The sequence below is a fragment of the Callospermophilus lateralis genome, chromosome 11 (assembly GCF_048772815.1).
Source record: "Callospermophilus lateralis isolate mCalLat2 chromosome 11, mCalLat2.hap1, whole genome shotgun sequence".
Taxonomy (NCBI): domain Eukaryota; kingdom Metazoa; phylum Chordata; class Mammalia; order Rodentia; family Sciuridae; genus Callospermophilus; species Callospermophilus lateralis.
This window is the reverse complement of record NC_135315.1, coordinates 23,384,095-23,411,451: the sequence shown is the minus strand read 5'-3', so window position 1 is coordinate 23,411,451 and position 27,357 is coordinate 23,384,095. Positions and strand designations below refer to the sequence as shown.

At 37.4% G+C, this 27,357-nt stretch overlaps 1 protein-coding gene across 1 annotated transcript in view; it reads right to left on the bottom strand.

Annotated features, from left to right (window-relative positions):
- The window catches only part of Npepps (aminopeptidase puromycin sensitive), a 91,151-nt gene extending 64,460 nt beyond the window's left edge, over nt 1–26,691 (bottom strand). Inside the window, exons 1-2 of the mRNA XM_076869396.2 lie at nt 26,282–26,691; nt 11,093–11,177 (exon numbers count right to left, since the gene is read on the bottom strand). Coding sequence (XP_076725511.1) covers nt 11,093–11,177; nt 26,282–26,536 — 340 coding nt within the window. The 5' untranslated portion in view covers nt 26,537–26,691. The remainder of the gene's footprint in view (nt 1–11,092; nt 11,178–26,281) is intronic.
- Nucleotides 26,692–27,357: the final 666 nt, after the last annotated feature.

The window sequence follows — 27,357 nt, the reverse complement described above, 5'->3', positions numbered from 1 at the left end:
GTTGAGGACATTATGTTAATTGAAATAAGTCATTCACAAAAAAGCATACTGATCATGTGTGGGTAACACACACTTATAATCCCAGCAATTCAGGAGGCTGAAGCAGGAGGACCAGAAGTTTAAGGACAACCTAGACAATTTAGCAAGGCACTATCTCAAAATAAATAATAAAAAAGAGCTGGAGAGGTAGCTCAGCAGTAAATTACCCCTGGGTTCAATACCCAGTACCAAAAAAATGTGCGTGTGTGTGTGTGTGTGTGTGTGTGTGTACTTCATTTAAGTAGAATTACATTGTGTGTGTGTGTGTGAGACACACACACACACAATATAATTCTACTTAACTAAAGTACATAGAGCAGGGCTGGGGATGTGGCTCGAGTGGTGGCACGCTCGCCTGGCATGCATGCGGCCCGGGTTCGATCCTCAGCACCACATACAAACAAAGATGTTGTGTCCGCTGAAAACTAAAAAATAAACATTAAAAATTCTCTCTCTCTCTCTCTCTCCCCTCTCTCTTTAAAAAAAAATAAAATTAAAATAAAGTACATAGAGCAGTCAAATTAAAAAAAAAAAAAAAAGTGGAATGGTGACTGCCCATATTTTCCTTCTGCTCCCTCTATCTCCTGATCAACTTTGGTGATTCCCCATGGAGCTCTGCAGGTATGGCATGCCTTTATTTACCTCTTGAAAATTATAAGCAATTGATTATCTTTTCAATAGCAGTTATTTCCTGATCTGTTGACTTCACCATATCTGAATAATAAAATTGACCTTTTAAGAACACTGATACTCACATAGCCAAAGTTAATTTTATGCTGAATAAAGTCAAAACAAAAAACAAGGAGTATAGCAGCATAATTCCACCCATATAAAATTCAAATTCATTTAGAATGTCAAAAAGTAAATCACTAATTGTTTATACAGGATCTCACTACCGTACTGAGCTGGTCTCAAGCAATCCTCCTGCCTCAGACTTCTGAGAGCTGGGATTACAAGTGTATGCCATGCACCCAGCTATCTTTTTTTTTTTTTAAGTTGTAGTTGGACACAGTACCTTTATTTTATTTATTTATTTTCATGTGGTGCTGAGAATCGAACCCAGGGCCTCACACATGCTAGGCAAGCGCTCTACCGCTGAGCCACAACCCCTGCCCTGCACCCAGCTATCTTCATTTTAATTGTGCAGATGTGTGTGTGTGTGTGTGTGTGTGTGTATACATGTCAAAACTCATGAGCCCAGTGTGGTAGCACATGCCTCCAGAGGCTCAGGAGGCTAAGGCAGGAGAATAACAAGTTTGAGGCCAGCTTCAACAACTTATTGAGGACCTAAGCAACTTAGCAAGACTCTGTCTCAAAATAAAAAACAAAATGGGGGAACTCATCAAACTATACACTTCAAATAAGAGCAGTTTACTGTACATTAAGTACATATCAAAGCTGGGGTTAGGATACCTACAGAAAAGACCTCACACTTTCCAAAGAACAATAAGAATAATGACAACTTACAACAGTTCAACTTAGGATTTCATGACAAAACCATGTGAAAGCATAAGCGTTCAATAGAAAATATAGAATTTTGAATATTGGCCATTTTCTGGGCTAGCAATATGCCATACAATACTCTGCAGAAGCTAGGTAGCCACAGTGAATAGTAGCTCAAGAGAGCCACTCAATCACAAGGGTCAACAATCCCCACTCTAAGAGTACTGGGTTGGTAGGCTATGATGGTAGGTTAAGTATGTTAAATGCATTTTTGATTCAAAATATTTTCAACTTTTGATGTGTTCATCAGAATGTTATACCATCATCAAGTCAAGAAGCAACTGCACAACTTAGTTCTTTCCGAATACAAATGATGGAAGCCAGAAAACAATGGAAAAGCTTTATGGGCTGCAAGAAAATAACTGCAAACTTTAAAAGCTATAGCCAGAAAAATTATTCTTCAAAAATGAAAACAGGCTGGGGATATAGCTCAATTGGTAGAGTGCTTGCCTAGCATGCATCGAACCCAAGTTTGATCCCCAGCACCATAAAAAAAGAAAGAAAGAAAAGAAAAGGAGAACAGCTGGGGATGTAGCTCTGTAGGCAGAGCCCTTGCCTGGCATGCAAATAAAATACAAAATGGGGCTGGTCAAATGCCCGAGTTCAATCCCTGATTACCCACCCACAAAAAAAGAAAGAAAAGTTCAAGCCTCTGGCTAAAGAAATCAAACATCTAAATAAATGGAGAAACAGTCCACATTTGCAGACAAAGACTCAATATTATTAAATATCATTTCTTCCAAATTTGATGGATAAATTTAATGCACTTAACCAAAATTCCAGCAAATTATTTTACAGATTTGGACAAAATGACTCTAAAATTTACATGGAAAGGCAAAAGACCAGAAAAATCACAATATTGAAGAAGAAAAGAATACAGTCAGAGGACTGAACCACCCAACTTTAAGACCTATTATAAAGCTACAGAAATTAAGATGGTGTGGTATTAGTGAAAGAATATACAAATAAATCTGACCAGAGAGCCCAGAAATAGAACCACACAAATACAGTCAAACAATCTTTGACAAGAAGCAAAGGCAATATGATGGCAAAAAGCCAGTCCCTTCAATAAGTATCATGCAAGAACAACTGGACATCCACATGCGGGGAAAAAAAGAATCTAGATACAGACCTTACACACTTCACAAAAATTATCTCAAAGACTTAAATATAAACCATAAAATATTAAAAACTAAGAGAAGACAAAAAAAAGTAGAAATTCTAGGAGACTCTGAGTATAGTAATGGCTTTTTTGGGATGAGGATTGAACTAGGACCTTGCACATACTAGCCAACTAGCTAACACTCTACTAGTGAGCTAACTAAATTAAGGAGTGCTCTACCACTGAACTATATACCCCCAGTCCCTTTTATTTTGAAACAGGGTCTCAATAAATTGCCCAGACTAACTTGTAATTGCTGGTGATGACTTAAATATATCACCAAATGATTATCTATGAAAGAATAACTGATAAGCTAGACTTCATCAAAATTAAAAACTTCTACCGGGGCATGGTAACATATGCCTATAATTTTAGCTCCTCAGGAGGCTGAGGCAGGAAGATCATGAGTTTAAGGCCAGCCTGGGAAACAAAGCAAGACTCTGTCTCAAATAAATAGGGAAGCAGGTACAGTGGCACATGCTTATAATTCCAGCTACTCTGTAGGCTGAGGAAAGAAGATCACAAGTTAGAGGCCAACTTGAGCAACTTAGTGAAACGTTGTCTCAAAATAAAATTTAAAAAGGAGACAGGGATGTAGTTCACTGGTAGAGCATCCCTGGGTTCAATTCCCAGGATTTCAAAAAGAGGAAAAAAAAAAAAAAAAAGAGCAGGGGAAGGTAAGTATCCAGATAGACACCTCACAAAGACCTAGGAGATGGCAAATAAGCCTATGAAAAGATGCTCCATATCTTATGTTACCAGAGAAATGCAAATTAAAACAACAATTAGATAACAATATACACCTATTAGAATGACAAAATCCACAACACTAACACCACCAAATGCTATTAAGGATGTAGAGCAATAGAAACTCTCTTTCACTGCTGGTCAGAATACAAAATAGTAAAGCCACTTCAGATGACAGCATGGCAGTTTCTTACAAAACTAAACATACTCCTACCATATGATCCATAAATCTTACTCCTTGGTATTTATCCAAATGGGATGAAAACTTAAGACCAAACAAAAACCTACACATGGATATTTGTAGCAGCTTTATTCATACTTGCCAAAACTTAGAAGCAATCAAGATGTCCTTGTAGGTAAATGGATAAACTGGTACATCCAGAAAATGGAATATTATTCAGCACTAAAATGAAATAACTATTAAGCTGTGAAAAGACATGGATAAAATAAAACTTCAATGCATATTAGTAAATTGAAAGAAGCCAATCTGAAAGGCTATATACTACATGATTCCAACTACACGATATTTTAGAAAAGGCAAAAATTATGACCACAGTAATAAGATCAGTGGTTGCTAAGGGAGGGGATGGGAGAATGATAAACAGGCAGGGCAGAAGTATTTTTGTTTTGTTTTGGTACTGGGAACTGAACCCAGGGGCCCTAAGCTACAACCCCAAGACAATGGGGTTCTTTCTTTCTTTCAAGACAATGTCTTGCTAACTTGCTGAGGCTGGCCTAGAACTTGTAACCTGCCTGCCTCAACCTCCCAATGTCTGGGATTAGAGATGTATGCAGCAACATCCAGCAGGGCAGAGGATTTTTAGGCCAGTGAAACTATTCTGTATGATACCATAACGGTGAATACCTGTTATCACACACGTACATACACATACACAAACCCTAGATTGTACAACACCAAGAATAAACTACAAGATAAACCGTGGACTTCAGGTGATAATGACATTTCAACATAGGGTTATTTGTTGTTTAGAAATATACCACTCTGATGCAGGACAGTAGGAAAGGTTGTGAGTATATAGGAATTAAGTTTGTTATCTAAAAATAAAACAACAACTGAATTAAAAAAACCAGGATGCCCTGAAAGTTATCAAAGAATTTGGAAAATATTTGGTTCCTCAGTGTAGCCTGAAATGGTGAGTGGCTTGTGCATAAATTCTTCAGTAGAACAACAGCAAAGACTTTATACTCAAATTTCCAAAACTTCATACACTAAGGAATAGTGAATAAACTAGAGACAAAAAGTGTTCACTAATTAATAAAAGTAAGATCTCAGAAATAAGGCCTCTAAAAATGGCATGGGGTGTACCTCAGTAGTGGAACATTTGCCTAGAACACTGGGTTTGAACTCCAGCACCAAAACAACAACAAGAAAGCTGGGGTTGTGGCTCAGCGCTTTCCTGGCACCTATGAGGCACTGGGTACCATCCTCAGCACCACATAAAAGTAAATTAAAAAATAAAGTTATAGGGCTGGGCTGTATAACTTTATTTTTTAAATAAACTCCGTAGCAGAGTGTTTGCCTAGCACGTGTGAGGCACTGGATTCAATCCTCAGCACCACATAAAAATAAACAAAATAAAGGCATTCTGTCCATCTACAACAACAACAAATAATAATAATAATAAATTTATAAACAACAACAAAAAACAAACTTCTAGGAGATGGGGCTGTAGCTCAGAGGCAGAGCACTTGCCTATCATGCAAGAGGCACTGGGTTCGATCCTTAGCACCACATAAAAATGAAACAAATAAAATAAAGGCATGCTGTCCATCATCTACAGTGACAAAAAAAATAAAAATAAAAAACTTCTAAAAGCTATCCAAAAAAAAGAAAAAAAAAGATTGTGTTAGATTCTGAATCTTTTTAAAGAGTGTTTATGGGTTGGAGATATAGTTATGTGGGAGAGCCCTTTGAAATGGCTCACACCTGTATTCCCAGTTGCTCAGGAGGCTGATAGGAGTATCTTGAGTTCTAAGCAAGGCTCAGCAACAATGAGACACTAAGCAACTCAGTGAAACCCTGTTTCTAAATAAAATACAAAATAGGACTGGGGATGTGGCTCAGGGGTAAAGTGCCTCTGAGTTCAATCCCAGGTACCCTCCTCCCACCTCCCAAAACAACACCGCATGTATCAATGGAGTACACACAAAAAACTCAATTTAACATATTTCACCATAATATGGCATATTATATGTTTTCATTAAAAGCCTATGAGAATCTAAAAATTAAAAAGTAAAAATAAAAAGAACAAAAAATTAAATAGGGGCTGGGGATGTGGCTCAAGAGGTAGCGTGCTCGCCCGGCATGCGTGCGGCCCCGGTTCGATCCTCAGCACCACATACAAAGATGTTGTGTCCGCCGAAAACTAAAAAATAAATATTAAAAAATTCTCTCTCTCTCCCCCTTTCTCTCTCTCTCTCTCTCACTCTCTCTTTAAAAAAAAATTAAATAATAAAAAAGCCTATAAGACTCTCATAAGGGTTTTTCCTCTGTTCAATGAGGCAGCTATGTTAAATTTTGTCTTTAGGTTCAAGATACAAAGAAGATGCAAATTACACCACTTCCCTGGAATATCTCTTCAGCAGAGCCATTTCAGCAGAACTCAAAATGGCTCACAAAAATGTTTTATTTGGCCATTAAAGTTCTTTTTGTAATTTGAATATATATATTTGAAACATTCTTTCTTTGGTTCAGCCTCTGTCCTGTCACTCATTTTCCTAAACCAACCAATTCACTCATTCTTGTTATTGATTTGTCCCCACAAGACCTTTGGTTCTAATCTATATTGTATCTTTTAGAACTGAAGTTATACTTAAGAATCCTTTCATTTAAAATTTCTTTGTGAAATTCTATAATATATTTAATATATTTGTATTTAAAAATTGATATTTCCTTTTCTTTCAATCTTTCTGTTTTGAGGGTTGCATGTCTTTTCAGAATGACACTAAATAAGTCAAAAGCAAATAGATAATGGCTCATTAATGTTACTAGTTATCTACATATAATTGTATGATAGGATAGATATTACTAAGAATTGGATAAAGATATGATCAAATGTGAAAAACTGGGTTTGGGGTTGTGGCTCAGTGGTAGAGTACTCGCCTAGCACAGGTGAGGTATTGGGTTCGATCCTCAGCACCACATAAAAATAAATATATAAAAATAAAGGCATTGTGTCCACCTACAACTAAAAAATAATTTTTTAATGTGAAGAACCATTCCTTTTTATTATTAATATAATACTTCTGCTGTGAAATTATTACTATTTGACAATATTTATAAGCTACTTCATTCCATTAAACAAATGCATACACTCACATGCATACAAATATGCAATCACAAATATGCAATTTTGAGAAAAATGTTAAAATTTGCATGCTTTATATAGATAAACCAAAGTGATGCTAGCAGATTTGAAACTATATATTAGAATTTTATATGAATTATGTCACAAATGGAAAATGTTTTCTTATACAGCTAATTCTACAAACATATACCTGACAGAGTATAAGGGAAAAATTGGTATAAAACTTTCAAGTGATAATTTTCTATGTAGTTACACTCAAGCCATCTATAATGATAAATTAAAAGACTCTTTACCTGTTAGACCTGAGTTCAGTCACTCAAGAGTTTCGTATTTCTCTTGCAGAAGCTGATGGCAATACTAATCCCTGCACTGTGTAGGGAGGTACATTCCTTGTACTGGCTTAAATGCTAGTGATTTCACCAACCCTTGAAGTGCAGAACAGTAAAAAAACAGTTTTCAGCCGTTTTTCTTACTGATTTCTCATTTTTTAAATATTACAAAGTAGGATCTCAAATAGGTTTTTTTAATTAATTTAATTTAAAAGACAGTGCCTTAGTTTAAAGAGACACATGCCAATAGGTCTTTCAGGATTACTGCATATATCACAAGATGGCCTTTTTACACCCATTAAAAACTCACACAAAGAAGCAACAGTTTTATGCCTTCAAAGAATTTTCTGATTTTACCTTAAAGCAACAAAATTTAGTGGCTATAAATATCCAAATCAATCTTGCAGAAGGCCAATTGTAAGCATTAATGGGTACTAGAAGTGTGATAAGTTGGATCAAATAATGATGTCTAATTTATTCATTTATTTCCCTGTCATCAGTATACAGCTTGGGAAAGAGCTGGCACTGAAAAATCATAACTGCTAATTTTGAAGAAACAACATATTATATTTCCCCAGAAGGTAAAAATCACTAACTGCTAATATATTTAAGGGCAAAATTAAGATCTGTGTGTGTGTGTGTGTGTATGTGTGTGTGTGTAGTATAGAAGGCCAAATCTAACCCTGTTGCTGACAAATTTTAAAATACCAAATTAATACCATTTCCCATTTTCTTATACTCTAAAATTAAATGGGTTTCCATATGACTCCAGGTTTTTCGTGTTGCTATAGAAGAGAAGAGATGAGAAAAGTACCTTACCTAATTCTGAAGGAAAATAATTTATGTACTTAAAATAAGTTTCATGTTGTATTTGAATCTGTCTCCAAATCCTTTCATTTTCTATAAATGTGTATATTTCTCTTGAGTCACTTATAGAACATTAACTCGGCTTCCCTAAGAAATGAATCACTGGGCTGGGACTGTGGCTCAGCGGTAGAGCACTCGGCTAGCACGTGCAAGGCCCTGGGTTTGATCCTCAGCACCACATAAAAATAAATAAGTAAGGGTATTGTCTACAACTTAAAAAAAAAAAAATGTTGGGGCTGGGGATGTGGCTCAAACGGTAGTGAGCTCGCCTGGCATGCGTGCAGCCCGGGTTCGATCCTCAGCACCACATACAAAGATGTTGTGTCTGCCGAAAACTGAAAAATAAATATTAAAAAATTCTCTCATTCTCTCTCTCTCCCCCCCCCTTTAAAAAATAAAAATAAAAAATGATAAAAAAAATTAAAAAAGAAAGAAAGAAATGAATCACTGGGGCTGGGGTTGTGGCTTGACAGTAGAGTGCTCGCCTAGCACAAGCAAGGCACTGGGTTGAATCCTCAGCACCATGTAAAAAATAAAATAAAATGAAGGTATTGTATCCAACTACAACTAAAATGTACATATTTTTAAAAAAGAAATGAATAATTATAAATTTAGCACAGCTAATTCAGTTATGCACACTCAAAACTTTTTGTCCTCTGAATTCTTTCCTGGCTTTTTAGTAGAGGAAGATAAAAAAATCAAGTTCAAACCATGTCAGCTAGAGAATGTACATTTAATTTTCTGGCTCTCTGGGCACCATTTTAAAACCCTATATTGAATTTCAATGTTCTCTACCTATAACAAAGAAAGCTTGCCTTGATGTAATTGGATGAAGTACTTCCATTTTTCTTCACAGTTAAAAATAAAAATCATCCCTTCATTTACCATATAATTTTTAAGAAATTGGCACTCACTCAAGTCCATTTGAAGTATATGTTACTTTAAACTTAAAACCATGGCAGTTCACATTCACAATCAGCTGAAAATAACATAATCATGGCAATAATATGCACAAAAAAACTGCTACTACTTCAACTTGGTATGGACAAGATAATTAACGAAAAATACATGACATAAATGTTGCCAGAGCAAGGCTTATGCCTGTAGGCTAAATCAAGAGGATTGTGAATTCCAGGCCAGCCTGGACAACTTACCAAGACCCTGTCTCAAAATAAAAATAAAAATGGCTGACAATGTAGCTCAGTGGTACAACCGCCCTGGTTCAATCCCAAAAATAATAATGATAATTTTTTTTGCCAGGTCTTAGAATAAACCTTGTATGCTTCTTTTCAGCATTAATGTAAAGGAGAAAAGAAATAACAATACAAAATGTAAATTGAAAGATCAAATTTTTAACTTATTTTATATCAAATGAGAGGACTTAAGAGGAAGTCTCAGAGTAAACAATCAACCATTCTGATAAGAAATGCCAAGGTAAAGTCAAAAGTAAAAGGCAATTCAGCTCCAATATTAATGTACTTGTATAAGTTTATATCAAACTTGACATCTTTTTCTCTTCAAATTTTTTTAAATATTTACTTTTTAGTTGTAGTTGCATATTTTTAATTTATTTATTTTTATGTGGTGCTGAGGATCAAACCCAGGGCCTTGCCCCGGTTAGGCGAGCACTCTACTGCTGAGCCACATTCCCAGCCCTCTTTTTTTTTTTTTTTTAATATTTATTTTTAATTGTAGTTAGACACAATACTTTTATTTTATCTATTTATTTTTATGAAGTGCTGAGGATCGAACCCAGGGCCTTGCATATGCTAGGTGAGTGCTCTACCGCAGAGCCACAACTCCAGCCCCAAATTTGACATCTTTTTTTTCTTTTAATATTTTTTTTTAGTTATACATGGACACAACATCTTTATTTTGTTTATTTATTCATTTTTATGTGGTGCTAAGGATCAAACCCAGGGTCTCACATGTTCGAGGCGAGCACTCAAACGCTGAGCCACAACCCCAGCCCAAACTTAACATCTTTTAAAAGTGAAGCTTGAGGATGGGATTGCGGTTCAGTGGTAGAGCGCTCGCCTAGCAAGTGCGAGGCCCTGGGTTTGATCCTCAGCACCACATAAAAATAAATAAATAAAGATATTGTGTCCAGTTACAACTAAAAAATAAATATTAAAATTTTTTTTTTTAAAAAGTGAAGCTTACGTGAGAATAAGATTTGTGGCTCAAACTGATTATATCCTTATTGAAGTTCAAGTTCTCATGTTAAAGATATTAATAGTTTTCATACTCTATGCCACTCTTCATTTTAACATGTTTTTCCTGAAAAACCAGTCCTATCATCTAGCCTTCTAACCTTCAAATTTATTCTCATAAAGCAAGTATTTTTCTCTTAATTATAAGTTAAGACATTATCTTAAAAATTTAAATTTAAAGCTGTGGAGGAGTAGAAAAACTCATATAAACTAAGCTCCTTTAATGAAACTTCCATGTTCAAAGTACTTAATTTTTAAAATAACTCATCAGCTTTATTATACATATTATTATACTGATTTTACACTTACGAAAATCTGATTTTCTCATGGTCTTAAAAAAAGTTAATGCTTAAAGCAGAATTTAAGTTGTGACATTTCTGTATCTCAATAAGATTATACTATTCTGGGCTGGGGTTGTAGCTCTGTGATAGAGCACTTGCCTAGCACATGTGAGGCACTGGGTTCAATCCTCAGCACCATACAAAAAATAAATAAAGTTATAAAAAATGTAAAAAAGAAATTATACTATTCAAATATTTCTCATAAACATCTTTTGTTTTTGTTTCCGCCCCCCCCAAAAAATCTATAAAATATTCTTTTCTTTTCTGAGTGTGTATGTGTGTATGTCTATGTGTGGTACTGGTACTGGGGATTGAATCCATGGGTGCTCTACTACTGAGCCACATCCCCAGCCCTTTTTATTTTGAGACAGGGTTTCACTACCCAGGCAGACCTCAAAACAGCAATCCTCAATCTCCCAAATACCTGGGATAATAAACATGCACCACAGCTCCCAGATTTTTCTATTTTTAAAGTAACAAACATTGACATCTTAACCTGAAAGTGTGTATCACATGTACATACACACACACACCCCAAATTAAAATGAAAAACAGCTTTTACCTTCATCTCCTTCTGGTGCATATGAAGCTGTAATAATGTCAATATCAGCACAATTCATCACAATCTGATTGGTCGCCTGTCTCACCTAAGGAGAAAAGAAAGCAATCAAAAATAGTCTATATTAGTAATATGTACATCTTCATTTTAGACTAATATTGCAGGCAATTTACTGCAGACTTAACTGCCAGACTTAACTAAATCTGGACGAGTATTTATGCATCAAAGGTAGAAATAAAAGAACAGTCTTAATATAATTCATTATTTTCCAAGTTATAGTTTTTGTTTTGTTTTGATACTAGGGATTGAACCCAAGGTTACTTAACCACCGAGTACATCCTCAGCCCTTTTTAATTTTTATTTTGAGATAGGGTCTCACTAAGCTGCTCAGGGCCTCACTAAATTGCTGAGGCTGGCCTTGAACCCCCAATCTTCCTGCCTCAGCCTTCTGAGTCACTGAGATTACAGGTGGGTGCCACAGCACTCAATTCCAAATGTTTCAATAACATTTATTATTATTAATAAATTTTTTAAATAATTTAATAAATTTATTTCACACTATTTAAACATCTAACCAATGAAACAAATAAAAGCATCTTTTCTCCCTACACTGGGATTTAAAACAATTTTAATTATTTTTTTTAATTTCAAATTTTTTTTAAATTAGAAAACTTTTTTTATTTATTTTTTAGTTATAGTTGGACACAACACCTTTGTTTTATTTATTTATTTATTTTTATGTGGTGCTGAGGATCGAACCCAGGGCCTCGCACACGCTAGGCAAGGGCTCTACTGCTGAGCCACAACCCCAGCCCAGAAAACACTTTTTATGTATTTTTTTAGTTGTAGATGGACACAATATTTTTATTTTATTTATTTTTATGTGATGCTAATGATGGAACTCAGTGCTTCACATATGCTAGGCAAGCACTCTACCATTGAGCCACAACCCCAGTCCTAGAAAACATTTTTTACATACTGTAAATTACATATTTTAACCCAGCATGAGGTTTTCTTTGAGGATACAAGAAAAAGGTATATCTCATAAGGTCAAAACTTCATAAGAACCTATTCAAATTTTTCTTTTCCCAAAGAAACACTATTCCCAAATGTAATGACCCACACTAATGACCCACGACCCAAGATAAAATTGGCTTTTAAGATTATCTTATTTTCTTCTGATCCAAAAAACTAAAATATAGTGGTATCCCCCACCTTTGTCCATGGTTCCCTGGCAGCCTGAAAATTCCAGAAGTAACAATTCTTAAGTTTTAAACTGTCTACCTTCACATAATAAAATCTCATTCTGTTTCTTCTGGGAATCAGCAATTTGTCTATCATTGCCAGGTTGTACACACTACCACAGTTAGTAACTTAAAAGCCTTAAAAGTGGGCTGGGGATGTGGCTCAAGCGGTATCGTGCTCGCCTGGCATGCGTGCGGCCCGGGTTCGATCCTCAGCACCACATACAAACAAAGATGTTGTGTCCGCCAAATACTAAAAAATAAATATTAAAAAAAAGTTAAAAAAAAAAAAAAAAAAGCCTTAAAAGCTAGTCTAGGTTATCAGATTGACTACTGAGTTTTGAAGTGCTTGTATTCAAATATTGACCTTATTTAACTTCATAATGGCCCCAGGGTGCAAGAGTAGTGATACAAAGGAGGTACCTAGGCATTAACCATGAAGGACAGTTTAAGTCTGATACAATGTGGCAATACTGCAGGGCATATGGGGGAAAACACAGTATATAAAGGTTCAGTACGACCTGTGGTTTCAGGCATCCACTAGGGATCTTGGAACATGTTCCTCATGTACAATGATGGACTACTGAATAGACACAATGAAAAATCCATTCCATTCTTCCTCATGCCCTAAAGATACCACTATCCTAAGGCTAATGTATCTCTTTCCCATGTATGTTTCAGTACTTTAGATACACATATATAAGGACCTGTAAATAATTTTAATTTTACATAAATGGTATCAAAATGTGTACAATCTTACAAACTTTCACACTTGCTTTTTTTATTTAGCAACCCCCCCAAAACACAAACACACACTGGAAGTGAACTCAGGGGAGCTTTTCCACTGAGCTGTATCTCCAGCCACTTTGATTTTTTTATTTTGAGGTAGGGTCTCACTAAGTTGCTGAGGTTAGCCTTGAACTTGCTATGTTCCTGCCTGCCCAAGCAGCTACAATTATAAGCAGGTGCCACCATTCCTAAATCATTTAATATTATATTTGGGGGACAAACAATGCTTATAGAAACTAACATAATTAATTAACTTTTTTAAATTTTAGTTGTAGATGAATACCTTTATTTTACTTTATTTTATATGTGTTGCTGAGGATCAAGCCCAGTGCCTCACAAAGACTAAGCAAGTGATTTAACTCCAGCCCCTAATTCATTATTTTTTTTTTTTTTTTAAATATTTATTTATTAGTTCTCGGCGGACACAACATCTTTGTATGTGGTGCTGAGGATCGAACCCGGGCCGCACGCACACCAGGCGAGCGCGCTACCGCTTGAGCCACATCCCCAGCCCCTCATTAATTTTTGACATAGTAGTATTCCATTCTTTGAATAAACCAATTATTTATCTAATCCCTTCCTAAAGGAAGTAAGTAAGGTTGTTTCCACTTTTTTATTTAAATGATGTTTTTGTTTTTGTTTGAAGAAAATAGTATTACAATAAACATCTTGATCCATGCTTTCTCATACACACATGGAATAATTATTCCAGGGAAAGAAGCCTAACTGTGAGCTTTCTGCAACTCAGGAGGCAGACGTTGGGGGATTGCAAGTTCTAGAGCAGCATGGGCAACTAAGCAAGACCTGTCTCAAAAAAAAAAGGAAAAGGGGCTGGGGACTAGAGATGTGGCTCAGTGGTAAAGTGCTTGCTTGGCAAGTATGAGACACTGGGTTCGATTCTCAGCACCACATATAAGTAAATAAATAAATCAAAGGTCCATCAACTGTGCGTGCGTGTGCGTATGTGTGTGTGTGTGTATTCTAAAATTCTTAAAAAAAAAAAAAAAGGAAAGGGGCTGGGGATGTGTGGCTCAGTGTAGATCCCCAGCACCACAAAAAATAAAAAATCACTAAATAACATTGTTTACTAAGCATCTTTTCATATATTCATGTGTATATATGTATGTGTGTTTATGTGTGTGTATATATAATTTTTTGTGTGTATACACACATACACATTATTAAGTTTTTCCTCTGTGTGAATTGCTTGCTGAAAACCTTGACCCTAGGGGGCTGAGGCTGTGGCTCAGTGATAGAGCGTTTGCCTTGCAAGTGTGAGACTGAGTTCAATTCTCAGCACCACATACAAATAAATAAAATAAAGATCCACACATCAAAAAATTAAAAAAAAAAAAAAAAACAACTTCCTCTTAGGGCTGGGGCTGAGCGGTAGAGCGCTTGCCTAGCACATGTGAGCCACTGGGTTTGATCCCCAGCACCACATAAAAATAAATAAATAAATAAAGATATTGTGTCTCACTACTACTAAAAAAAATATATTAAAAATAAATAAATAAAGGTATCATCTCCAACTACAACTAAAAAATAAATATTAAAAAATAATAATAATAAAAACCTTACCCCTAAACCAGGTTCAATGGTGCATGCCTGTAATCCCAGCAACTCAGGAGGCTGAGGCAAAGGGATCACAAATTTGAGTTCAACCTAAAGAACTTAGCAAGACCCTCTTTCAAAATAAAAAAACAAAAAGGGCTGTGGATGTCATTTAGTGGTAAGGTACTAAGGGTACAATCCCCAGTACCACCAAAAAAATAACAATAAACTTGCCCCTAGAGTATGCACAGGGCACTGGGTTTGAGCCCCAGCACTACAATAAATAAATAAACCCTTGACCATTTTTCAATTTGGAAATAAGCCTGATTATGTACATTTATTTTGGTGCTTTAAGCAAATCTGAAATTCATTCTCAGACATCTGAATGGTCTAAATCTAAAATAAGAATATAATGGAATAAATATGCCTACTGGGGCCAACCAGGCAGCTGGCCACTTGGAAGCTATACATAATCCCCTAAACCCTTAAAGAAAGGAGAGAGTAGCTATTTCTTGGAGCCAACCAATTTTGCTATAGCAAAAAGCAAAAAGTGTTGAGAGACCTTATAATTAAAAAAAAAAAAGAAAGAAAAGTCACAAATTCAGATTTCATATGCAATCTCCCAATTTTTTTTTAAACATTTATTCTTTAGGTATAGATGGACACAACACAATGCCTTTATTTTTATGTGATGCTGAGGATCGAAACCTGGTCCTGCCCGTGCTAGGTGAGCGCTCTATTGCTGAGCCACAATCCCAGCCCCCAATCTCCCAATTTTTAATTGATGAAAATTAATTTAAAATTTTCATAAACAACGTGTAGACCAAACAAAACTTGTATGAAGATCAATGATGTTCTTATACTATTGAATGAATCACGAGATTAGGTAAAGACATTGGAGTAATATGATATTTGTATGTAAATGCTGTATTTGTGAGCACTCATTTTATTCATAACCAATACATACTGTTTTTAAATATTTAATTTTTTTAGTTATAGTTGGACACAATACCTTCACTTTATTTATTTATTTTTATGTGGTGCTGAGGATCAAACCCAGGGCCGCACATGTGAGAGACAAAAGCTCTGCTGCTGAGCCACAACCCCAACCCCAATAACCAATACATATTTAAACATGATAAACTATAAACTAAAATTACCTGGTCTAAATCACAGATAAAGGCTAATGGATGTAGTTTAGTGGTAGAGCACTTGTCCAGCATTTGCAAGGCCTGGGTTCAATCCCTAGCCCACTAAACAAAATAAATAAATAATATTAATGTTATTAATATTAAGCCTGTTAACAGGCTATCAAAATCTCTAACACAGGGAGGGCAGTGGCGCACTCTTGTAATCCCAGAGGCTTGGGAGGTGAGACAGGAGAATCCTGAGTTCAAAGCCAGTCTCAGCAACTGCAAGGCACTAAGCAACTCAGAGAGACCCTGTCTCTTAATAAAATACAAAATAGGGTGGGGATGTGGCTCAGTGGTTCAGTACCCCTGAGTTGAATCCTCAGTACCAAAAAAAAAAAAAAAAACAAACAAAAAACAAAACAAAAAAAAACTCTTAACACAGGGCTGGGGGATTTGGTTCAATTGATAGAGTGCTTGCCTACCATGCACAGGCCCTGGATTCAATCCACAACACCATACCCCCCGCAAAAAAAATTATATAGATTTAGATACAGATATACAAATTATATATATATATATATATATATATATATATATATATATATATATATATATATATCTCACATAGAACTACAAAGTGAATCTACTTTGGCTTATTTTAAAAAAAAATTTTTTTTTTTGGAGTGAGGCACAGTGGTACACACTGTAATCCCAGCCACTCTGGAGGCTAAGGCAAGAAGAAATCAAATTCAAGGTCAGCCTGGGCAATTCAGTGAAAAACTGTCTCAACAAAGAAAAAGGGTTGGGAATGTACAGTGGTAGAGTACCACTGGGTTAGATCCCCAATACCACGAGGAAAAAAAAAAAAAAAAAATCTGGACTAAGGGTGTGGATCAGTAGAACATATGTTTACCATGCTCATAGCCCTGGGTTCAATCCACAAGGGGAGGACAGAATCTTTCTCATAAATTTTCTTTCCTTCCTCTTTTTTTTTTTCTTTCTTTCTTTCTTTTTTTTTAGTTCTTGGCGGACACAACATCTTTGTTTGTATGTGGTGCTGAGGATCGAACCCGGGCCGCACGCATGCCAGGCAAGCACGCTACCACTTGAGCCACATCCCCAGCCCCTTTCTTTCTTTCTTTAAGACAGGGTCTTGCTAAGTGCTCAGGGCCTCACTAAGTTGCTGAGGCTGGCTTTGAATTCAAGCCTCCCAAGACACTGGGATTCCAGGTGTGTGCCACTGTATCTGGTAAATTTGCTTAGGCATTCAGCTTTTCTATGAAGTGGCAACATTCCTTTTCACTGTGTATTTCACCAGAACATATCCAAACAGCACTAAAGCCTTTACACCAAATTGGCCATTTCTGGTATTACATTTGGACCAAAAAAAATTTTTTTAATTGACTTAAATATAAAAATCTTAAAAATTAAAAATAAAATCTTAATTGACTTGAAAAGCTCAGAAACCAAGAGAAAAATGAAGCACTTATTTGGATTTGCTCCAAAGGGCAAAATGAATAAAAATCTTTCAGGGGGCTGGGGCTGTAGCTCATTGACAGAGTGCTTACCTAGCATGTGTAAGGCACTGGGTTCAATCCTTAGCACCACATAAAAATAAACAAATAAAGGTATTCTGTCCATCCACAACTACCAAAAAAAAAAATTTGTTTTTTTAAATCTTTCAGAATTTGGAGCTGGGGCTGTGGATGTGGCTCAGCAGTATAACACTTGCCTAGCACGTGCTGGGTTCAATCCTCAGCACCACATAAAAATAAACAAATAAAATAAAGTATTTAAAAAAAAATCTTTCAGAATTTGAGGTTTATGTTAACAGAATAACAGTGGTTTAGTTACTGGTCTTAATCCTTAATAGGCAACACATTGTCATTCATCAACTTCTACAGTGAATTTTAATGGTAACCAAGCAGTAAATCTACCAATGTCCAGACAGCTTTATAACATTACATTTGCCAAATAACAATTGGCACACTACTACCACTACCATCCTGAGTGAAAGTTTTAAAAATGTGTACTTTGAAAAGTCACAGTACACAATATCCAATTACAAGTGCATTCTAATTCCTCCTATATTTAGAAAAAAAAAAACTACCTATTTGTACTAATGAATTAAGCTGTTTGTTACTTAATAGTTACTGATTTTTTTTTTCAGGATACTGCCATTTTTGAAAAAGTAGGCAAGAAGAGCCAAAAGACCAAAAAAAAAAAAAAAAAAAATACTTATCTTAAAAAAGGAACTTGGGGGCTGGGGATGTGGCTCAAGCGGTAGCGTGCTCACCTGGCATGCGTGCAGCCAGGGTTCGATCCTCAGCATCACATACAAACAAAGATGTTGTGTCCGCCGAAAATTAAAAAATAAATATTAAAAAAACAAAGGAACTTGGGGGGGGGGGATAGAAAGGGCAGCAGAATAAAATAGACATTATTATTGCTATGTGTATATAGGTGACTGTATGACCTATGTGATTCTGCAACCTCTACAATCAGAAAAATGAGAAATTATACCCCACTTGATTCAAATGTATGAACTGTCAAGATCATTGTACTGTCATGTGTAGCTAATAAAAAAAAACGGAACTTGGGGGCTGGGGTTGTGGCTCAGTGGTAGAGTACTCACCTAGCATGCACGAGGCACTGGGTTCAATCCTCAGCACCACATAAATGTAAACTAAAGATATTGTGTCCACCTAAAACTAAAAAATAAAATATTTTTTTAAAAAAAGGAACTCGGGCTATGGTTGTGGCTCAGTGGTAGAGCACTTGCCTAGCATGTTCAAGGCAGTAGGTTCGATCCTCAGCACCACATATAAAAATAAATTAAAAAAATAATAATAAAAGTATTAAAAAAAAAAAACTCAACTTGAATTTTAAGTTAGTATATTGTACCCATATTGGAGATGCACTAATTTAAAAAGCTGACCAAAAAATGTAAAGTGCTTGTGTTAGCACTTGCTGATATAGTAATCATTTAATAAATGTTATTAACACAGAGATTAAATGTATTCTCCTCCTATCATGTAACAACATTTACATACTAGTTTATAAAGTACTTGATCCAAAAAAAGAAAAAAAAGAAAAAAAAAGAAAAAAAAAAAAAGTACTTGATCCAAACAATATAAATGTTAGGAACTATGTGTCATACTTTAGAGGATATTGACATGTATGTACTACCCAAGGAAAGTAATTTTAAAAATCCATGTGGAAGCCAGGCATATATCTGTAATCCCAGCAACTCAAGAGGCTGAGATAGAAAGATCACAATTTCCAGGCCAGCCTCAGCAACTTAGCAAGACCCTGTCTCAAAATAAAAAATAAAAAGGATTGGGAATGTGGCTTAGTGATTGAGTGCCTCCGAGTTCAATCCCGGGTACCCTCCCCTGCCAAAAAAACCCACCACCAGGCATGGCGGTGCATGTGTGTAATTCTAGTGGCTCAGGAGACTGAGGTAGGAGAATTGCAGGTTCAAACCCAGCCTGACAAATTTAGCGAGGCTGAAAGCAAAATAATGAGACCCTGTCTCAAAATAAAAAATAAAAAGAGCTAGGGATGTGGCTCAGTGGATAAGCACCATTGAGTTCAATCCCTAGTACTAAAATAAATAAATAAATAAATAACAAGTAATAATTGAAATGAATCATAGCATTAAAATCTTCATTTTCCAAGTTTAAAATTGAAATGAAATGTTACAGTTGGCATATACAGTGCATTGATAAGAAGCTCACTTTCTGGCTGGGGATGTGGCTCAAGCGGTGGCGCACTCGCCTGGAGTGCGTGCGGCCCGGGTTCGATCCTCAGCACCACATACAAACAAAGCTGTTGTATAACTAAATAATAAATATTGAAATTCTCTCTCTCTCTCTCTTTAAAAAAAAAAAGAAGAAGAAGAAGAAGAAGCTCACTTTCCTTTATTTCACCTGTTACTATTAAAATATAGAATGCTACCATATTCTTTGTTTCAACCACAGGGTTAACTCTTTTTGTCTCCTATATAGAATGTACTTCAACTGAAGCACATACTAAGTAATGACTATACTAAAGAGGCAGCATGATCCTTGGTAACAATTTCACAGTGGAAGTTTCCTATGAGCTAGGGAGGCAGCAATCTGAGACAAGTTTTCCTGAATGAGCCTTTACTACAATCACTACTAAGTAAGACTCAAGAGGTTTTGTTTTTATTAAGTTTTGTTTTCTAATTACCAAAGTCCAAAGATGTTCATAAAGAAAATCTCCAGGGGACTGGGGAAATAGTTCAGTAAGTAGAGTGCTTGCCTAGAGTGCACAAGCCCTGGGTTCAATTCCCAGCACCACCAAAAAAAAAACAAAAAACCACTAAGAAAATCTCCAGCCAGACACAATGGCACAGCAATTTAGGAGGCTGAGGCAGAAGGATCAAAAGTTTAAGGATACCCTAAGCAATTTAGGAAGACCCTGGCTCAAATTAAAAAAAAAAAAAAAAAAAAAAAAATTAAAAAGGGCTGAGGAAGGATGTAGCTCAGTGGTAGAATCCCCAGTACCACAAAAAAAGAAAAACTCCAAAAGTGACAATTCCAATACCAATCAATAGAAAGCCTGATTCATGGGCTGGGGATATAGCTCAGTTGGTAGAATGCTTCCCTTCATGCACAAGGCGGCCATGGGTTCAATCCCCAGCACCAAAAAAAAAAAAAAAAAGAAAAGAAAGAAAAAAAAAAGAAAGCCTGAATCACTTTGCCTAATAGTTGATTTCACTGCTAAAATTTTGATTAACTATTGCCTTGGTGGAATAGTACACTAATTTCTTAAATTAGTAAGAAGCAAATAATAGAATGAACTCAAAGTGTGCCAAGTTTTCTAACAAAAGAGACATAAAGAGTAAATAGAAGAAGGTCAAACAGAAGTATCCCTAAGGTAAAATTTCAAATCACACAGAATATTGGCATTTATATTTTGTAGCTACTTACATACTCATTAAAGTTTAAAACATATGGAGGAATAACATGAACCTATCTCCAAGAGAGAAGTTATTTTTCAGGGTGGTATCTGTGACATTTTATTTCCCCAAAAGCAGTCTGCACAGCCTAAAGTAAATGGAGCAAAATATTATATCTGGGTGGCAGATTACATCTCTGTATTTCTAAAATATTTCCTTGTTTAAAATAAAATTTTAAAGAGACTACAAATGACTAAATAAACCAAAAAGCCACATACTTAATATGATGTTTAATACAAAATCTCTAAAATCTGGACAGCTAATCTTAGTTAACAACACAGCTATCAGAAAGCTGAGTCCTTTGTCACTGACTCATGTACAGATTAGAATAAGATTTACTTTACAATTAGAATAGGCTCATTTATGTGGCAAAGTTCAGAGAAGTTTCATAGATAGTTTACTACACAAGACCACATTTATCCAGGTTGTATTAGACAATATCAATTATCCAGAACCAGGAAGTTTAAAAAAAAAAAAAAGGCCTGGATACAAAGCCAGAATAGAGGATACAAAGTCCATACAATAAAACTCATATCCTTTACCCAGAATTCATCAAAGTCTCTTGGAAACATTTTTAAGCTCAAACAAGTTTGTTTATCTGGTTACATAGATCTCTTCAGCTCAAATTCAGTGAAATAGAAGAGGGAAGAAATTATACAATAGGCAGCAGCAGGCACAATAGCAGCAAGAAGTAGTAGCAGCAAACAAATCAAAAAATTTTAAAAACCAGATAATAAACTTAAAAAGTTATAATGCAGGGGCTGGGGATGTGGCTCAAGTGGTAGCCCGCTGGCCTGGCATGCGCGAGGCACTGGGTTCCATCCTCAGCACCATATAAAAATAAATAAAGATATTGTGTCCACCTAAAACAAAAAAACAAAAACGAAAACAAAAAAAATTATTAAAAAAAAAAAAAGGGGGGGCTGGGATTGTGGCTCAGTGGTAGAGCACTCGCCTAGCACGGTCGGGACCCGGGTTCAATCCTCAGCACCACATAAAAATAGAGGCATTTTGGGGCTGGGGATGTGGCTCAAGAGGTAGCGCGCTCGCCTGGCATGCGTGCGACCCAGGTTCGATCCTCAGCACCACATACAAAGATGTTGTGTCCGCTGAGAACTAAAATAAACATTTAAAAAAATTCTCTCTCTCTCTCTCTCTCTCTCTCTCTCTAAAAAAATAAATAAATATAAAAAATAAAGGCATTGTGTTGTGTCCATCTATACCTAAAAAAATATTTTAAAAAGTTATAATGCATAGTTTGAGGTAATACCTATGGTTCTAAATATTCTGGCATCAATGATGGATGTTCAGAATGATGTCCAGTATTAAAAAAAAAGAAAGAAAGAAAAAAGAAAAGAAACCCAGATTATGAAGAATTATAAAGCCTAAAAAGATATGAATTCACTACAGAATTCATTGCTAGGTATTAAAAAAAAAGATTAACATATGAAACAGATTCTTATACTCTTCTCACAGATACACTTCAAAAAACTGAATAGGTTTGGGTATATCTCAGTGGTGGAACACTTGCCTAGTATGTGAAAGGCCCTGTGTTAATTTTCAGTACTGGAAAAAAAGAGAGAAAGAAAGGAAGAAAAAAGAAAATCTGAATAAATTCTACTCCTTATCTCTAATCTTCCAAATTTATAGATTTTTTTTTTTTAATTTCGGGTTTGAACTCAGAATCCTGTACATACTAAGCATTTACTCTACTACTAAACTATACTCTCAACCCACCTAAAATTTAATTTAATGCCATTTAGTGGTCTGGCACAATACAAACATAATTATTAATTTTACCTTTTCTTTAAAGAAATAAAAAACTTCCCCAATGACTGCCTAGAAAACATACAAACTTTGGGCAGAAATTTCATAGAGTTGACAATAATACCCATTTAGGTGCCAAGTTTTTAGTCTGCCAAACACAGCTACTGTTTCTGTATCTCTCTTCCTAGTGCTAATTTAGTCATCCCCACATGAATATTTTAATGGTGGAGGTCAGAGATTGGCCAGCATATCCTGATTTCTGGCCTTGATTGATTAAGTTAATTTCTCTGGCACAGATGAAATATTTCCATAAGACAAAATTCCATTGTTGTACCAACCACTATAAATGTAACCAGGAATTATACTCATACATACCTGTAACCATTTTAATTAATTAGCCATACAAAGAGGTCCAGAATTTAAAATATCTACAAAAGCCCACTGCTCTCAAGTAATATAAAGGAAGGGGAGAGAGAATAAAATTAGAATTGCAGGCCTACAGAAATAACAGGTTTAAGTAGCCAGAAATTTCCCTAGGCCTACAATGACAGATTTTCAAAACGTGCAGAATTAGAACATATTTGCCTATGGGAAAGACAATTAATTTTTAAATTACTGCACACTGACTAATTTTTTCCCTTTCTCAAGGAGTCCACACCCAGACCAGGTTAAAAATCCACTAAGTTTCTAATGTGTAACCTGTACAAATACTCTGGTCTTATCATAAAATTTTGCAACAAAGGCAACCGAGCAACTTGCATACTTTGTGTAATATGATTCCAACTGTTAGAAAACTGACCTGATACCAGTTATAAATCTAGGTTTCTAGAAATGGGAATTCTATCAATAATTAGATTTGCACCATAAGATATCACTTAATGCCACAGTTAAAAGTTTATTCAATTCAGGGATTTCAAAAACACTTATATGTTTTTAGTTACTTCTTACTAATGTTAACTCCTTTCTAACACTCTGAAAGGTATCAATAGGTACAATTATAAAAAGCCCAATCATTCTTTAATAAAACCTGTTAGAATTCATTATCACACTATTTTTGTGTTGCCACCTAGCTTGAACAGAATTTTTTTTTAATTTTTGAAAAGTTCATATTACCAAAATGATCCATTTACTTCTTTATATCAAATTAACAAATCAACTGACATGGTGGCACAAGCCTGTACTTCCCAGCACTTCAGAAGGCTGAGGAGGAGGATGGCAAGTTTGAGGCCAGCCTGGGCAACATAACAAGACCCTATCTATAAAACTTTAAAAAAAAAAAAAATTAAAAGTCCCTGCTATTATCAAAAATATTGTCAAGTGCTTCCTCAATAACACAAACCAGTCTTTCACACATTTCTCATATCTTTAGTGAAATAGAAAGAGGGTAAAGAGGGCTGGGGGTTGTGGCTCAGAGGTGGAGCGCTCTCCAGCTTGCATGAGGCACTGGGTTCGATCCTCAGCACCACATAAAAATAAAATGAAGATATTGTGTCCACCTATAACTAAAAAATAAAAATGTTTAAAAAAAAAAGAAAAAAAGAAAGAGGTAAGGAGGAGCAGGTCACTGTTTGTTCCATCCAACACGTCAATAAAAGTCACCTCTTAATAAATAATTATTTTGGGGCTGGGGTTATAGCTCTGCGGTAGAGCACTTGCCTAGCACCCACTGGGTTCGATCCTCAACACCACATAAAAATAAAAAATAGGGGCTGGGGCTTGGTGCTAGAGCACTTGCCTAGCATGTATGAGGCACCTGGTTCGATTCTCAGCACCACACATAAATAAATAAGTAAAATAAAGGTACATACATCTAAAAAATATTAAATAAATAAGTAAAGGTATTGTGTCCATCTACAACTAATAAAAAAAAAAACTTAAGTTGAGCAACAAATATACCAAAACTAAATAAATAAATAAATATTTTTAAATATATACTATATTCTCCTGACAGTTTTTTCCTAAGTATGCATACTTCCCAAAATTTTGAACCCACTGTGCCAACTAATGGGACAAGAAACAAATTACAGGCTCTGGGCAGAGTTCAATGATAGAGTGCTTGCTTAGCATAAGCCAAGCCCTAGGTCCCATCCCTAGCACTGCAAAAAAAAAAAAAAAAAAAAAAAAAAGAAGAAGAAAAAGAAACAGAAACAAATTACTTTTAAAAGTCAGTCTTTTCACACACATAAGGCGAACTCATCCATGGCCAGGTCCCTCTTCCGAAGGTTTGCCAAGTCACAAGACACACTACTGTTTACAATCCCTCCCATCTGCCCCTTGCCAACATATATCAAACACTCTAGTCACTTGGCTTAAACCAGTCTCCCAAATAGCCCTCTCAAATCCTAATTTAGATCAAGATGCACTCATTCTGGTTCATATTCTTAATGGAAATATTTTAAATCATCTGACTTTCACAGGGATAAATAGTGCCTTTTAATGCAACCGAACCCTAGATCCTCAAGCTTTCCAACCAGAGCCCCATATCTACAAATATACTTTTAGATTCTGTACTTTTAGACATATTTTCAATGTGAGTATCCTGCCCTCTTGGCTTTCAAAGACAACTGCCAACTTTCAGTTCCAGTACTAGTTCACATTTCTTTTATTTCATTGCCACACACACCCTGTTATTTCAGGTTGAGGCCTACTGATTCCACTACCACCCACTAGCTCTTAGTGGAAAAGAAATGAACCCAAATATATTTACCACCATTCTCTTTACAGATAGCTATTAAACATCTACCATTTTTATTGCAGATTTCATATTTACATAGTATCTATCATAAATATCCATTGTTCAGAACCATTGTAGGGCACCTATATTAATGGTCTCCAAACTCAAAACAATAGTTCAGATAATGCTGCAGGAGGAGGGAGGGGAATATGATTCACCAAAAACTGCAATGAAGAGTAATGGAATATTTTCACCAGTGGTATGCTAAAACCAAGAGTTTCTTTCAGAGGAGAATACTGCTAAGCAACCATCACTGTAGCAATAAATCCACCGGACTCAAAGGTTGCAAAGCAAGGAAGATAGGAGGAAACGCGGAGATGGGGTCTTCCCGCAGCTTCTCTAGAGGTTAGGAGAGAACAAAGTCACTGCTGCACTGTCACTTGAGGGGAAGGGGGAGGAGGCGGATCATCTTGGAAACCCAGCCCCTTGGGCTGGAGCAGGCGGGGAGAACTCAGCGAGGCTGCCTGGGATTAACATTCTCGTTCTACTCTCTCCCCCCTTCTAGAAGCTCCCCTCCTCGCTCCAGCGCAGAGGCCAGAGTCCCAGATAGTCATTCTCATTCTAATCTATTCCCCGTAGGATGTAGGGACAACCAGAGAAAGAACTGAGTCAGGAGGCTGAGGCTGAACGGGGATTCCCACGACCCCTCCCCAAGCCCCTTCAACCTCTCCCAGAACACTACCAAACCCAGAAGGGTTGATGTCGGGGGTGCCCCATACAGGTGTGCCCGCCCGGGAGGGGCGCACGGGCCAGGCCGCGGGCTCCCGAAGCGCGGCCCCAGCCCCAACCCAGTACGGCAGAGCACGCCGACCCCGGCGCCCTGCGGCGGCCCAGAGGGGCGCGCCCGCGCCGCCGCAGCCTCCCAACCCCAGTCCCGAGGCACCGAGGCCCACCCGCCCTCCGGTCGGGCCCCCAGTCCAGACCGCGGGCGCGGCCTAACTGCTTGCCCCGCAGCTCGCCCCCGGCGCCCGAGGGTCGCCGTACCTGGGCGGCGGCCTCCAGCTTGCCCTCGAAGGTGAAGTCCAGCAAGTCGGGCTTGAGGCAAAGGCTGTAGTTGATGGGGGAGACATCGGCGGGCAGCCGCTCGAAGGGCCTCTTCTCCGGCATCGCGGCGAGGCCCAGGCTGTGGAGGCGGCGGCGGCGAGAGCGGCTGAGGAGGAGAAGGAGGAGGGGAGGAGGCGGAGGGCCGAGGAAGAGCAGGCGGCGAGCGAGGGAGGGGGCGGCGGCTGCCAGCCACATCCACCGAGCGCGGGCGCCCGCCTGAGGAGAGCCACTGGGGGAACTTGGGGGGGCGGGGGAAAAATCCAGCCGGAGAGCCAGGGGCCGGCAGGGCAGCAGTGCGGGCGGGCAGCGGGCGGGCGGTCGGGCTGGCTGCCTACGGGGAAGGGGGCGGAGGGGAGGGAAGGGGAGGAGGACCCGCAAGGAGGGAGGGAGGTACGGAGGGAGGGAGGTGGCAGCGGCGGCTGCGTGCGCGGTCCCGCCAGTCGGGCGCGCCCCCGCGAAGTGCACGCGCGCTGAGGCAGTGGGCGGGGCGGCGAGGGCGCGGCTGGCAGGGCGGGAGTGCGAGAGCCTGCAGCAAGCCCTGCACCTGTCGGCGCTTGTAAGGAGAGAGGGCCGCCTGCGAACCGGAAGGAGCCCGGAAGGGCTTGAGAAGCCAAGGGGAATGTGAGAGGGGCGCCTGGGTTACCTTGGGAAGTTGGCTCATACACGTTTGGTCAGTTTCGTCAGGGTAACGTGTTAAAATATCAGTTCAGAGCAAAGCCCCAAACTGGATTCTACCTTCAGATCAGCGGGGAGCCCTGATCTGAGTTTCTTTGCCTCTAATTTCTTTAATTTTATCTTAGGTAGCAAGTTCAAAGAATGATTTGAAAAATTTTTTGACAGTAAAACTTTAATAATCCAGATTACTCCGGCTTATGAGATTTGGACCTTCAGAAGAGTAGTTTCATGAGACAGGAGGATCGCGAGTTCAAAGCCAGCCTCTGCAAAAAAAAAGCTAGGTGCTAAGCAACTCAGTGAGACCCTGTCTCTAAATAAAATACAAAATAGGGCTGGGGATG